At 34.8% G+C, this 12,709-nt stretch overlaps 1 protein-coding gene across 31 annotated transcripts in view; it reads right to left on the reverse strand.

The window, feature by feature from the left end:
- The window catches only part of SUGCT (succinyl-CoA:glutarate-CoA transferase), a 320,240-nt gene that overhangs the window by 276,926 nt on the left and 30,605 nt on the right, over positions 1 to 12,709 (reverse strand). For all 31 annotated transcript variants that reach the window (XR_011094048.1, XR_011094047.1, XR_011094049.1 and 28 more), the window contains one exon: positions 4,521 to 4,612. Coding sequence is in view for 28 of the 31 variants with exons in the window: in XM_068674935.1 (XP_068531036.1) it covers positions 4,521 to 4,612 (92 nt within the window). In the remaining 3 variants the exon portion in view is untranslated. The remainder of the gene's footprint in view (positions 1 to 4,520; positions 4,613 to 12,709) is intronic.

Below are 12,709 nucleotides of genomic sequence, written 5' to 3' on the forward strand. Positions count from 1 at the left end.
CTGGTCAGTGAGAAAGTGGTTTAGGCCATGGCACTCATAGGCTGTGTTGAACTCCAGTTACGGGCAGCCCCAGGATGTGTCCTTTGCTCATTTGAACATAAGATCCATTCCAATAAAGCAGACCTTTTCTTCTGACACTGTGCTTTTCTATTGCTCAGTCTTACCACCAGTTCACTCTTTTATTCTCAACTTTTGCTGTTTGCTAAATTCCTTATGATTTGTCAACACAATCTGTCCCCAGGATAGCAACAACACATGGCTTTTTTTGTTGTTGTTGTTATTTGACATAAGACAATTTCTCTTCCCAAATTTACATCAGAAATACAAAAATCATCCTTTAGAAATTGAAATTATTTTGAAATGACATTCTTAATAAAAGTATTCTATGTCCAGTAGTCTTTACAGATGGGAAATAACTGCTAAAGCTAATATGAACCAGCAATGGCTATATTTTTTCAACAGCTCTGAGCTGTACACCATGAGTACTCTTTTGTTGCAGTTTGATTGTTTTTAAGTTGAAGAATGGCCCCTCTGGTACTGTAGATCCCAATCATGCTTTGCTGTTCTGTGCTCAGTAAAGCAAAAATGCTTCTTCAGTAATAAAGAATGCTTACTACATAGGCTGCACCACCATAAAGATATCTAACATTCTGTGTAATGATCCACTTAGAGATCTAAAGGGAACTTGCATCCAAATTGTTTTTCATTTAATTATGTACAAGTTATTGCCCTAATGAGTCACTGAAATTTTCAAAAGAATATTCATCTGACACTAATATATCTGAATATGTTAAAGTACAAACTTTCTGTTCATCAAATACAAAACTTGAATGTGGTGTTTGGCCAATAACGTATCTATAAATTATGTCTTTCAGAACAATAAAAGTGCCATTAGTGTAAACTCAATCCTTTTAGCATATTTTAATTTATGTTTAAAAAAAAAAATGGCCTGCAGCATCAACTTTCAATTCAAAATGCATTTGTGGTCCAGATTTACACAAAACAGATTCCACTCTGTTGCTTGTAAGTTTTTATACATACTAGAATTTTGGATTTTACAGGTGTCATAACACTTCTAATACAGAGGTAGTCAAATATATTAGCTTGAACAAGCTACAACAGCTTGAATTCCATGCAAGTCCCCCTATCTACACATGAAAATACAGTTTAAAGATAGCAATTCTACTCTACACTGAATGCACTTGGTTTAGTACGATCAGCAAAAACACTAGCACAAACTAGTATGATCAGCTACATCACTAGTGCAAAGTTTGTGCCTTTAATTGTTATATTGCAAAAGACAGTTTGATTTCAAGATTCAGAAGTTTGCTTGGAAATCTTTCAAATATAGTTAGCACTATTTCAGTAACAGCTATTTCTTAGCAAAGTAAAAAGAGGTAAGACACAACATTTCTTTATGATGGAATCTTCTCTCAGATCTTGAAAAATCATGTACAAAAGCACATAATCTTGTATTCTAGAGTTTTATACTGTGTGCCAAATGTGATAATGTTGTGTATTTTTGGTACATTCCACTTTAGTATTATATTTTTTCTTCCTTCGCTATATCCTTAACAAAAAGGTAACTGAAAAAATACTCATTTTAGTCAGAAAATTTCTTCTTAGTTTCTTCCACTGTGATCTCTTTATTGCCTCAAAAAATAGTATTATATAAAATATTGCAGGGAAAAGAATGTTACAAACCATCAATTTTGTCACAGAAGTTTTACTCGAACCCCTGTGATGGCAATATATAGATTTCATGGAATACTATTTAGAATTTACTAACTGGAGGCATGGCTGCTCAGTACCCAAGAAAATTAAGTGATCTGCAACAGTAAACTGCTTTCTTAGACGTTAAATCAGCAGCCAGATGGCTGGAATAAAGTCAAACTCACAATATGGAATGTCTCTAAAATAAAATTCATGTTGCTATAAATTCTATCCATTTTTAAAATGTCAGATATAGAACATAACTTTTAGTATCCCATTATTAAAATGTTTCATGAGGAGCTCTAAATATGTATTAATACATGGTAAAACTAAGCCCCTTGGTGATGTATGCAGATGTTTTGTTTCTGCTGCTCAACCTCATAGTATGTCTACTACAGCTAAGACCTCTAAGACTGTCCTGTAAGCAGACCGAACAGCTTGTTTATGAAAAGAAAGTTTCCACAGAGCACCATTATACTGATGTTATTGTGCTGATTATGAATAGCTACACCACAAGGCAATACAAAAACATTATCTGTTCTTTTTTTTTTCACCAGTTCACAAGACTAACATTTTCAATTTACTGTAAGGAATACAGTATAAATATACTGTAAAATAAAATGATCTAGTTTACTGGGGTGTGCTTCAGATCATTGTGTTATTTTCAGTATACAAATTCACATTATCTAGTCAACAAACAACGTTTTAATAAAGTACAAATCACATAAGTGAGCAAAATTCTTTTCTTCTTTTGCCATTTCTCTACATGCTGACTGAAATAAACTTTTTCTTCACTTTTCAGAGCTGGCAGTGTTTAAATTTCAACAAAATCAGACACACGTGTAAATATAGAACATGGGAATTTTACTTTAAAATAGCACTTTAAAAAGTAAAATTCTAAGCAAGCATACAGTGTGATTTTAAAAACATTTTGGTCATTTTTCACCACAACAAAAGACACACTTGAATCTTTGAAGCTGTTGACTATTTAAGTATTTGAAACAAAATTATCCATCTATACATCAGAAAATGCTTTTTAGAAACTGATAAAATACACGACCAATTTCAAATGAAGAAAAATAAGAAGCAATTTTTAGCATGTTTATTTTAATCACGCAAGAGAATGACCGAGTTTGAATGAATTGTTAAAAGTTCCCAGTGAATAGATGAAACTGTTACCAACAATGATTAAATGACTCTTGATTACATTGCCTTCAGTCCTGGTGAGGTGATGCAAACATCTGGATTCCCAGTGTAGGTCTTAACACAACCTTTTAATTAAAACCATCTTCATAAATGCCATGGAGGAATACTGCTCTCATAACACTTGTATTTTCTGTCATTTACATATTTAAAAACCTTACAAGAGTCTTGTGTTTTGGTTTTTTGTTTTGTTTTTCTCCCCTCAACATTTTTAACACACTCTCCATACCCTTTTATTTAGCTGTTACTAATAACATTTGCCCTTTTCTAACAATTTATACTTCTACCTAACCTTGTTCAGTCCATTTTGAAGTGGGCATGAAGTTTCTGGTGTTGTATTAGAAAGCAGTGAACTCTAGAATTACTGTGCTCAGTCACTGGTTAATATATATGCACCTTACACATCTGAAGGGAAGTATCTGTGAGGAGCACGTTCAACAATATTTTGTGTTTTGAGATGGAACACTCTATGAGTATCTAGCATTAACATAGCAACAATGGGTGGTCTTAGGACACTAGGCATGAGATATTTCAGCTTCCTCAGTCAAATAATGTTCCACCTCAGAAAGACGACTGGTAACAATAGTAGTCTGGAGCACAGCATTCTGCTGTTTTGCCATTGTTCTCATGAGAAAACAAATCTACTGGCAGAATATCAGTCCTACAGTAATGTCTAGATCATCTGTGGTCAGCTTTCAACAACCCACTCAATAAATATGAATATCTGACACTAAGTACAGAAACTTGATGAGCTTCTTGTTTATTTAGGGCATGCAAGTGTCATACTGCAAAGATCCGCACTGCTGGTTCCAGACTATCAGGAACACAGAGGACTATCTAGTATTTATGACACAGAGAACAGACTTGTAGTACTACCTCACTTAAGAAATAACATTTGGAGACCACATTGCCTGCATCTTTAGGTGATTCAAAATGGCTTAAGTAAATGCCTATTTCACCAGCATTTTTCTCTGAGGTAAAGACACACATTAAATGTATTCCTGGAATCCAGATACCAAGTTACCTCTGTAATGCTTCCTGCACTGCTGCAGCTAACAAAGATCTTGGATATCAGTGGGAATAGCAGCACATAAAGCTTTTCCAGAGCCACTAATGACATGTCTCTGGGTATTTTCAGGCAGGATGACTGAAAAGATACTTTGCCAGAGTTATCTGTATGGCTTCACAATTCCCTCTTTTAAGGGGCTGGTGTATTCACTATATAAAAGCACAGGTGAGGCTTCCTATACAAGTATGGCTCCATTATCCAGGAGTCAACAATGTGTCTATTATAGCTCTTGAAGTGTCTGCAAGCTGCTTAACAAGTTACCATAAGTTATTGATAACTCATTCACCAAAAATTTAGGACACTGTTTTTCTTCCATTTTCTTCTTTTCAGGCCTTGACATTGGGTTTGTGAGCGTGGTATGAGATACCTCAAGGGCATAAGTACTATCATTTTATTAGATTCACAGAAATAAGGCCTCTTGTTGGATTGTGGAGGGCATACATAATATATGTTAGCATAGACTAGCTTACTCCATACACTAGTCACTATAGGGCATGCCAAAGATTCTATTAAATTTAAAAGTTGATCACTGTACCTCATGCCCTGTGATATGCATGAGACCAGAAACAGCAGCTGCAATTGAGTCATATCCACCTCTCTGAACCATTGGACCAGTCTGACCATAACCTAAAACAGAAAAAGAGCAAATAGTAATTCAATCAAGAACAAGTACAACACTTATTATTTTAGAATGAAAAGAAATGGAACCAATTAATATTTCTCATAAGCTTCTGTTCACAAGTTGTCCAGACTGTACAACCAACAAATGTTTTTGTATTCTACTTATTCCTGCACATTTTTAAGAGTAAGTGGCTGTTTTAATCATGTGTTTGATGAGGAGGAGTTTGATCCTAATTCTAGATAGATTTCCTATCTCCTCTTTACTTCATTATGATCTTTCAACAACTATTGAAAAATCTTCATTGAGGAGATCTTCCTACATCAGGAAGATCCAGCTGAAGAAGTTACCAAATCCAGATATCAGCTCTGTCTCCCTTCCAGGAATTACCACCTCTCAGTCTAATAATTTTAGATTGAAATTGGAGACTGTAAATGCAATGTGCCTGTACAATGCAATGACACAGTGGTCAAAGCACCGTGGCTGGTTTCTTTTTGCTCTTCCTTTTATGGAAGTAGCGAACATCAGCACAGAGGGCAGAAGTCAACAGGGAATCAAAAAATGTTTGATTCCTACTATTTAAACTAATAGAAATTCTCAGAGCCTTTAGAAGTCAAAGATTTAAGTTTCTCCTCCTCCTTAAAGAGGTAACAAATTCAAAAGCTATTCTCATGCATTCTTTTCTCTTTTCAGAAAGGAAAAGGGTATTTCTCTGCTAGAGAAATAGCCTAATTACAGGAGCAAACTGTTAGGAACTATATGTTACAGACAAGAATTCTAGTTTGGCTGGCACTTTTTATAGTGCAATGTTTCTATATCACTCTCATCTGTGAGAACAGTATTAAAATAAAAATATATCATCATGTACTGGCAAGATAAAAATTTCTCATTCTCCCAGAATTATCTTCTAGGAGCCTGTTTAGTAGATGTGACAGTCAAGATTGACTTTATTGATTACAGCACAAAATGAAAAGTCACAATGTATTGGGATAATCTTCTTCAAGTCCTCCATTTGGACCAATGTTATGTACAAAATTCACACATGACTCCTAATGTACAGTGCAAGAGAATAATAATCACTTCTGAACTGCAGTTAAAATATTTTACTACCCCAGTATTTAGTAAATAATACAAAGAAAAACAATATCCAACAAACATACCAATTCTCCCCATTGTCCTACAGAATATCCTAATTTCCTGCTAGGACATTTTTTCTGGGAGACATCGGATCTCAGTTGTTCAAGGCTGTGAAAGAACTCAGCTTCTGCACTCAGTATTACAAGGGATATCAGGATACTACAGCCAACACAGACTTCATCAATGTAGCCTTAAAACAAATATTTCAGAAGAAAGGATTCCCACTTTTCTTATGGTCAAATCTATATATTATTGACTTCACTAATCAAAAGAGGGAAGAAAAAATTGCCAGTTTACTCACTCTTATTAAAAATTGTTTCTCTGGCACTCGCTAATGGGAAGATCCTAAAGAGCAACTAGTGACCTTTCCTTTTATACCTACACACTCAAGTTTACAAAAAGTAACAGTGTGCTGATTTGCAAGCATAACAGGATTTGCAAATAAAATATTGAACCCACCCCAAAATGCTCTGAATAGCTCCAAGCATATACCATTATCTCATTGAGATGAACTGTAGCATTAAAATCATTTAAATATGTGTGGGCCCACTTCAAAAACAAAATCTTGCTCAATAAAAAAATATACTCAAAACAACTTTAATTGAATAGTGAAAAGCATATTGAAGTAAGTGAGAAATTATGCACTGACCTCAATTATTAACAAAGAAAAGACATCTCAACACATCTGCTCACAAAAGCGTTTTCATAAACAGAAAACATCTGATAATTAAACATTTAGTATGTAGACAGAAAAACTATGAAGTTTGTCATTGCCAGAAGAGCATTGCAAAAACACCCATCCCTTAAACACTAAATTCAGGAAAGGTGACAGGCATTTCACACATTTTTCTAGTGGTATTTTAGAAATGTAGATTTTAAGTTCTTTTCCACACATGACAACAGCCTGGTTTCAAGACCCAAGAGATTATTTGATGTCTTTCTGATTAAAATCACAGGTTGTAAAGGTGTGTCTGATTGGTTTTCAAAGGTCATAATAAAGTTAAAAGGGAAAAAATGCATTATTCTGGTTTTAATTTAAAGTCTAAGTTGACAATGATACTGTTGGGGCAAAAATCTATTGTCATCGTAGATAGGTTGGCCCAGAAATGCCTGGAATAAAAGGAAGCCATCTAGCTGAAAAAGGTTGATTTGTGAAAATGAACAATCTCATTATCAAAAAAAAAAAAAAAAGCTAAACATTATTATTTGAGTACACAGGTCACAGGTCAATGGATCAATGCAGTGCAGATGTTTTAGAAAAAAAAATAGGAATACAAATACATAAAGCTTGAAGGAGAACACGCACTTTCAATCAGCTGAACTGATCACTAGACACGGTAACCCCCAGATGGATCTCCAAGTGCTTCCTAAGAATTGCCATCTTCAAAGCGTATACCTGCATAGCAAGCATTTGAAACCAGCAGAGCACAAACTGCAAATGTCCACAAAAGGATTATGTGTTTATTCAGCAAAATCACTTCTATCTACATCTTCCTAGAGCTGTGTTAAGCCTTCAGCCACATCTACCTTCTGCATACAAAAGACTACCTTAAAATGAACAGAGTGTGAGACAAGTATGAAAGAACAAGTTGTGCTGGCAACCTTGTGTCAGCTTAAAGGAAACAAAAGCCTTTATGGAAAGTATTTAAAAGCAAATGCCATAGCCTTGCACAGGCAATCCTGTATCCCTTGTGATACATAAGTCAAGAATGGAAAAGTAGCCTTAGAGGATATATTTTGCATCCACGGTTTTTCAGAACTTCCCATGTAGCTGAAGACAAACTTGCAGTTGAAATATGACAGAGAAAATATCCTAATATCCTTAACTGAAGATTGCCACCCATTTCTTTTTGTTAGTATGCAGCATCATAACATACATTGTATGAATATTCAAAATGAAACACACTTAATATGACGTAAAGGATACATCTTTTTTTCCACTATCTTCCACTCACTGACACATACACACATACACCAAATCTGGGGGCACAGTACAATTACAGTTGCATAAACTAATGCTTGAGATGAAAAAGCAACTAAGATGGAATAATAATGCAGCTCACAGCTGTTCTAAAACACCTGCAGTTGCTTGAAGATGAAACCTTCAATATAGTGCAACAAGAGAAAGCTCAAGATGCCTAAAAAATATTTACGTAGCAAAACAGGAAGATAATTACATCAAAATAAACACTAAATTACTCAGAAATTAAGGTTCTCATCACTCATTGGGGACATTACAGAAGTAGTAACTTTATGCAATGCACTAATTGCAATTAATTGCAGATTTATTTGGTAAAGTGAGTCTCAGCAAGTTTCCCACAAACATTGGCAAGATACATCCATTCAGTTAGAGCTAGAGGTGAGACTGCTGCTATTATCTGACTAAATTATACAATTGTTAATACATTGCAACAATTGCTGACAAATGGAAAGACTATTTCTTTTCCCTGGATTTTTCTAGTCAGATCAGAGAGAACTAATAAAATAAAGGCACTCTTCATTGGGAAATAAAACTTAGCTGCTACCTAAGAGTTGGAGCAACATTCCTGCTCTGATGAAACGGGGCCAATTAGTGTGAAACAGAAGTCACCTCTGACACCATGAAGGTAATCATTTCTGTGACTAGTGTATGAGTGCCATGTGATGGCTCTCAAGCTTTGAAACATACCACAGGAAAAAAATGATAATATTTACAGGCATCATATGGGGTTATTTTTTTCCCAAACTTTCCAATGTCATAACAAACGACTGCTAGTTTATCCACTTAAATACAATCAAAATTGTTAGAATATATTCATCACATGAGACACACTCTGCTTTGGAATCCACCCTAAATAGTTCTGTTCTGGGACAGAAATAAATATTATGAAGTGAGAAAGGTCAGGATGAAGATTAGGAAAAATGCAATAACGGTAAAAGCTGTTAGACTGCACAAAAGTATTATTAGTAAAGCTGCCAAATGCCAGATGCTCAAAAATGTCACATTAAATTTAAAAATGCTAGCAAAAACTGTGTCCAAAAAGAACTCTGTTAGAAAAACAGACTAATGTATCTTCCCAGGTTTAGCTTTATAATACCATGTCAGCTACAACATAGCTTTAATTCATTTTTGCCAGATGACAGTGGGATTTTTAGCTACATTTATGGCAGGCATTCTTCATAAATTTTAAGAAAGCAGGCAAACCAAATAAACAACTATGTCCCAGACGCACTTCCATGTGTCTGTAGATCTCATGCTATTCCAAGTCGTGTTCTGAACATGCATTTGGACACTCCATTTGCTTACTTAGGAGTTACTGATGATATGATGACAGAATTCCTAACATGTGTATAAAAACAGTTCAACTAGGAGCCGCATGCAAGCATCTGGGATAAACAGACTCCAATGTGTTACAGTATCATCACTTAAATGACAATCACCTTAAAAAATATATTTATATGTATATATAAATATATATATATTTTTTAATGTGGGTAACCTTTGATTTGTTTGGGATTTTTACAAGGGTTAACAAAAATACTTCATTTCTGATGTTGTTGTACAATTGATTCATATTTGATTATTTTTTTTAACACTTTTCCCAGGGTACTGGTCACTTAAACAGTGTGCACCATCCGAAAAGCAACAGAGAAAGAAGTTTAAAAAAATAATAATGCATAACTAAAAGCACAAAAACTGGAAGGGAAAAAAAGCACTAGTGCAACACACTTATTTCTTTAATACCATTTGCTTTCAAGCTAATGATGGCCCAGCAATTAACTGCTATGGGAAAGTCCAAATATGCTACTCCGTTTCATAAAAAGAAAGGTCAGCATTTCTCATGATGACCTTTGTCCAAAATATTTGAATCATACGCTAGAGAAAACCAAAAGCCATTATTTCTGCACTTCTTCATGATTTGATAGCATGATAAAACTTTATAAGACAAAATATAAAACACATTGTACTAAAAGGAGAGAAAAAACAACATGGAGACATGCTGTCAACACAGACCAATTCCCTGTAGCTCAATTCCCACATAACAAATGACATTATAAAGTCAGCCTGTATAGGATATTCTGAGCAAAACATAGAAAAATATGTTCAACATCGGCATTTCTACAAATGGGGACTAAACATTGTCACAAATTCAATCCAGATAGATGGCTATCCCTGCTGAATAACAAATTAATGAGAAACACCTTTTGACTTGTTCTATTGCCAAAAGAAAACATTCAATTAAAGACAGCTTACATCTTTACTTAATAAAGATTAATGAAACAAGCAGAAGAACACAAGCAATTCCCTATAATGAGGAAAGCCAAAATCTAACAGACGCATTATATGAAACTTTGCAATGTCAGAGCTGCCAAAGACGTTTGCAGAACAAGTAACAACTTGGAAAATGCTTGCCATGTGTTGGTCAGAAGGAAAGGAAGTACAACTTCCTGGGCAGGCAAGCTTACAGGAGATCAGAACTGATATGAAAAAGGTGAAGTCAGAGCAAACTGTCAGGAGAGATGAAAGGAGTAAAAAATAAACTCAAGTCAGCAAGTATAAAATCTGAAAGTATAAAATCTGATAAATACGTTTCATTTCCCCGTTGATGACTGTGAATGTGTACAGTATACCAATTACTTTATTGCTTTTACACATGCAGATTTAAACATTCTATAGTCCTGTATTAAACAATGTCACGTGTTATAAGTTGGAAGGCACAGATAAAATGATTAAATTGAATTCAGAACTTTCTGCTAGGATTTAGCTACTGAAAGATGAGAAGGGGACAAACATTAGCCTCTGCCAGTTGTCCAACTCCATTCAGTTTTCATGTGATCCAGGTACCCAGCCTCACTCAACTCCTCTGAAAACACCAACCACATTTCTGGGACACAGACAGTTTCAAACAATGCAAGTCTGGTTTTCAACAGGCTTGTAATCAGGTCTGCAAATTCCTGGGATGTGTTTTCTAGTCCTTCAACATGCCAAACAAGCCAAGAGAAAGCAGTTGTTGCCTACATAAACTAAACTGTAATCACCTAGAGGATGCTCTTATTGCTTTTATTTTTGTAACCACGTCAGCTGAAATTTGTCATACTCTGAATTTCAAGGCAGAAGTGGCTTCCCAATCTATGTAGAAGCACTCTTCTACATGACCTTGACAATCAAGTGAAACTCAGTGCCTATTTTCTGAAACCAAGATTTCAATTAAAAGCTTAAGCTCTTAAAATACACTTGGATTAAGTATTCAAACTCCCCCTCACAAGGAGACTCAGACAAACCTAAATTCCCCACCATTGTTTTGGGTTAATACAAATATTCCTAGCTACATGCTCATAAAGGTAACAACTCACTCCTTGCACCCTGCTTGATACAGATAGAGTTTATCTTATGACTCCAAATACTTACATTGTAAAAGCTAATTTTAAAATAGTAAAGTCTACTCTGAGCTCTGAGTGTCATAACACTTCCACAGAAACAAGCTAAATCCTGATGTGAACTAAATCTATGAACCTCTGTGTTGTCCCACCTGCTTTGCTTTTAGTCCTCCTCACCCCACCCACCTGTCTCTACCTTGTTATTATCTACCAAGGTATCGGAAGGAACATCTGGGACAAACCCCTGGCTAATGTTGGGAATAAACCAAGGGAAAGAATTTTTCCAACAGAAAGATGTCATATTTCAGCTCAACAGATACAAACAGTCTTGCTGTTTCTGTAGTAAAAAATGTATAAAACTAAAGAGTAGCTGTGGAATACATTTTCCATGAACATTTATAATGCCGTGGGCAAGCAGTACAGTGTCAGAGAGCTATCAACACTGAAGCAACAGATACACAGTAATTGATAAGTATATGACTATCCCATGACTCTGAAAGAATTTTAAAGTAACTACTTAATTACACTATTATTTCTCACCTGAATCAGCCAACATTCTTTCTAAAGTAGTTGTGGTCTCAAGAGACCTTCACTTGGTGTGATTGCTTATACTTTTGTGCAGTCACATCCATTGGAAGAAACAAACCTTGACCGCACCCGTCTCTGGACATACATGTGAGTTTGTGTGCTATAACTATGAACACACCCTCTAAGTTCAAATACTGTTATACAGTTCCTCACAGGACATTAATTATTACAAGTTGAAGCTAGAAAAGCAAGTCAAACTCAAAATCAGTATGAGTTTGAGTTTTTTTTTTTTCCAAACATTTCTTCAAAACTTCCCAAAGCAAACCTCTAAAAATTAGTGTCTAAAGATTTAATTTCTGAAGAGGATTAGGTTATATGTAATACACTATGTTCTTAAAATTCCAGGCTTTTCTTCCAACAGAATAACTTCACTGTTTTTTGTTTGAGTCTGATTATAGCTTTACATTAGGTTTACGTACATTTTACTTGTATAAAAATAAGCTTAATCCTTTCTTAGTTCAAAGAAGGAGCATCTCCCTCTCTGATTTCTGACATCATAAATAGTAAATTAAATATAATTTGAAGTCCTCATACTTTTTTCTTTTTTTTTTTTAAACATATTGAAAGTGTAAACCCCAGCTTAAAGTTTAAATGAACTGCTCTGGAAGATCAGATGGAGGCAAAAGTATCCAGTAACATATATGTACACTAGAGCCTACATGAACAAAATTTGAAAGAGCCTTTTCTTGGAAATACATATGAAAGTAAGCTGTACTATTTTTAATGATAGCAGATTCCTTTATTAAACTACTTCTCATTACATACAATAGTTACTGATCATTTACAGGAATTTAACACACAAACAAAAAGTAAATGCACATGGTTACTTAAAACAGCTGAACTGATTAATTCAACAACTCATTATTTATTGCCTAACTTGAATATTTTTCTAACAATAGATTTTTCCAGTTGCCGCCCAAGGAAGAGTCATACATGAAAAGAATCTTTGCCTTCATAGAGTAAGTATCTGCAGGGGAAAACTGCGCAACCTAGTGTTTTTGTTTTTTTTTTTTTCCCTATAA

The sequence above is a fragment of the Anas acuta genome, chromosome 2 (assembly GCF_963932015.1).
Source record: "Anas acuta chromosome 2, bAnaAcu1.1, whole genome shotgun sequence".
Taxonomy (NCBI): domain Eukaryota; kingdom Metazoa; phylum Chordata; class Aves; order Anseriformes; family Anatidae; genus Anas; species Anas acuta.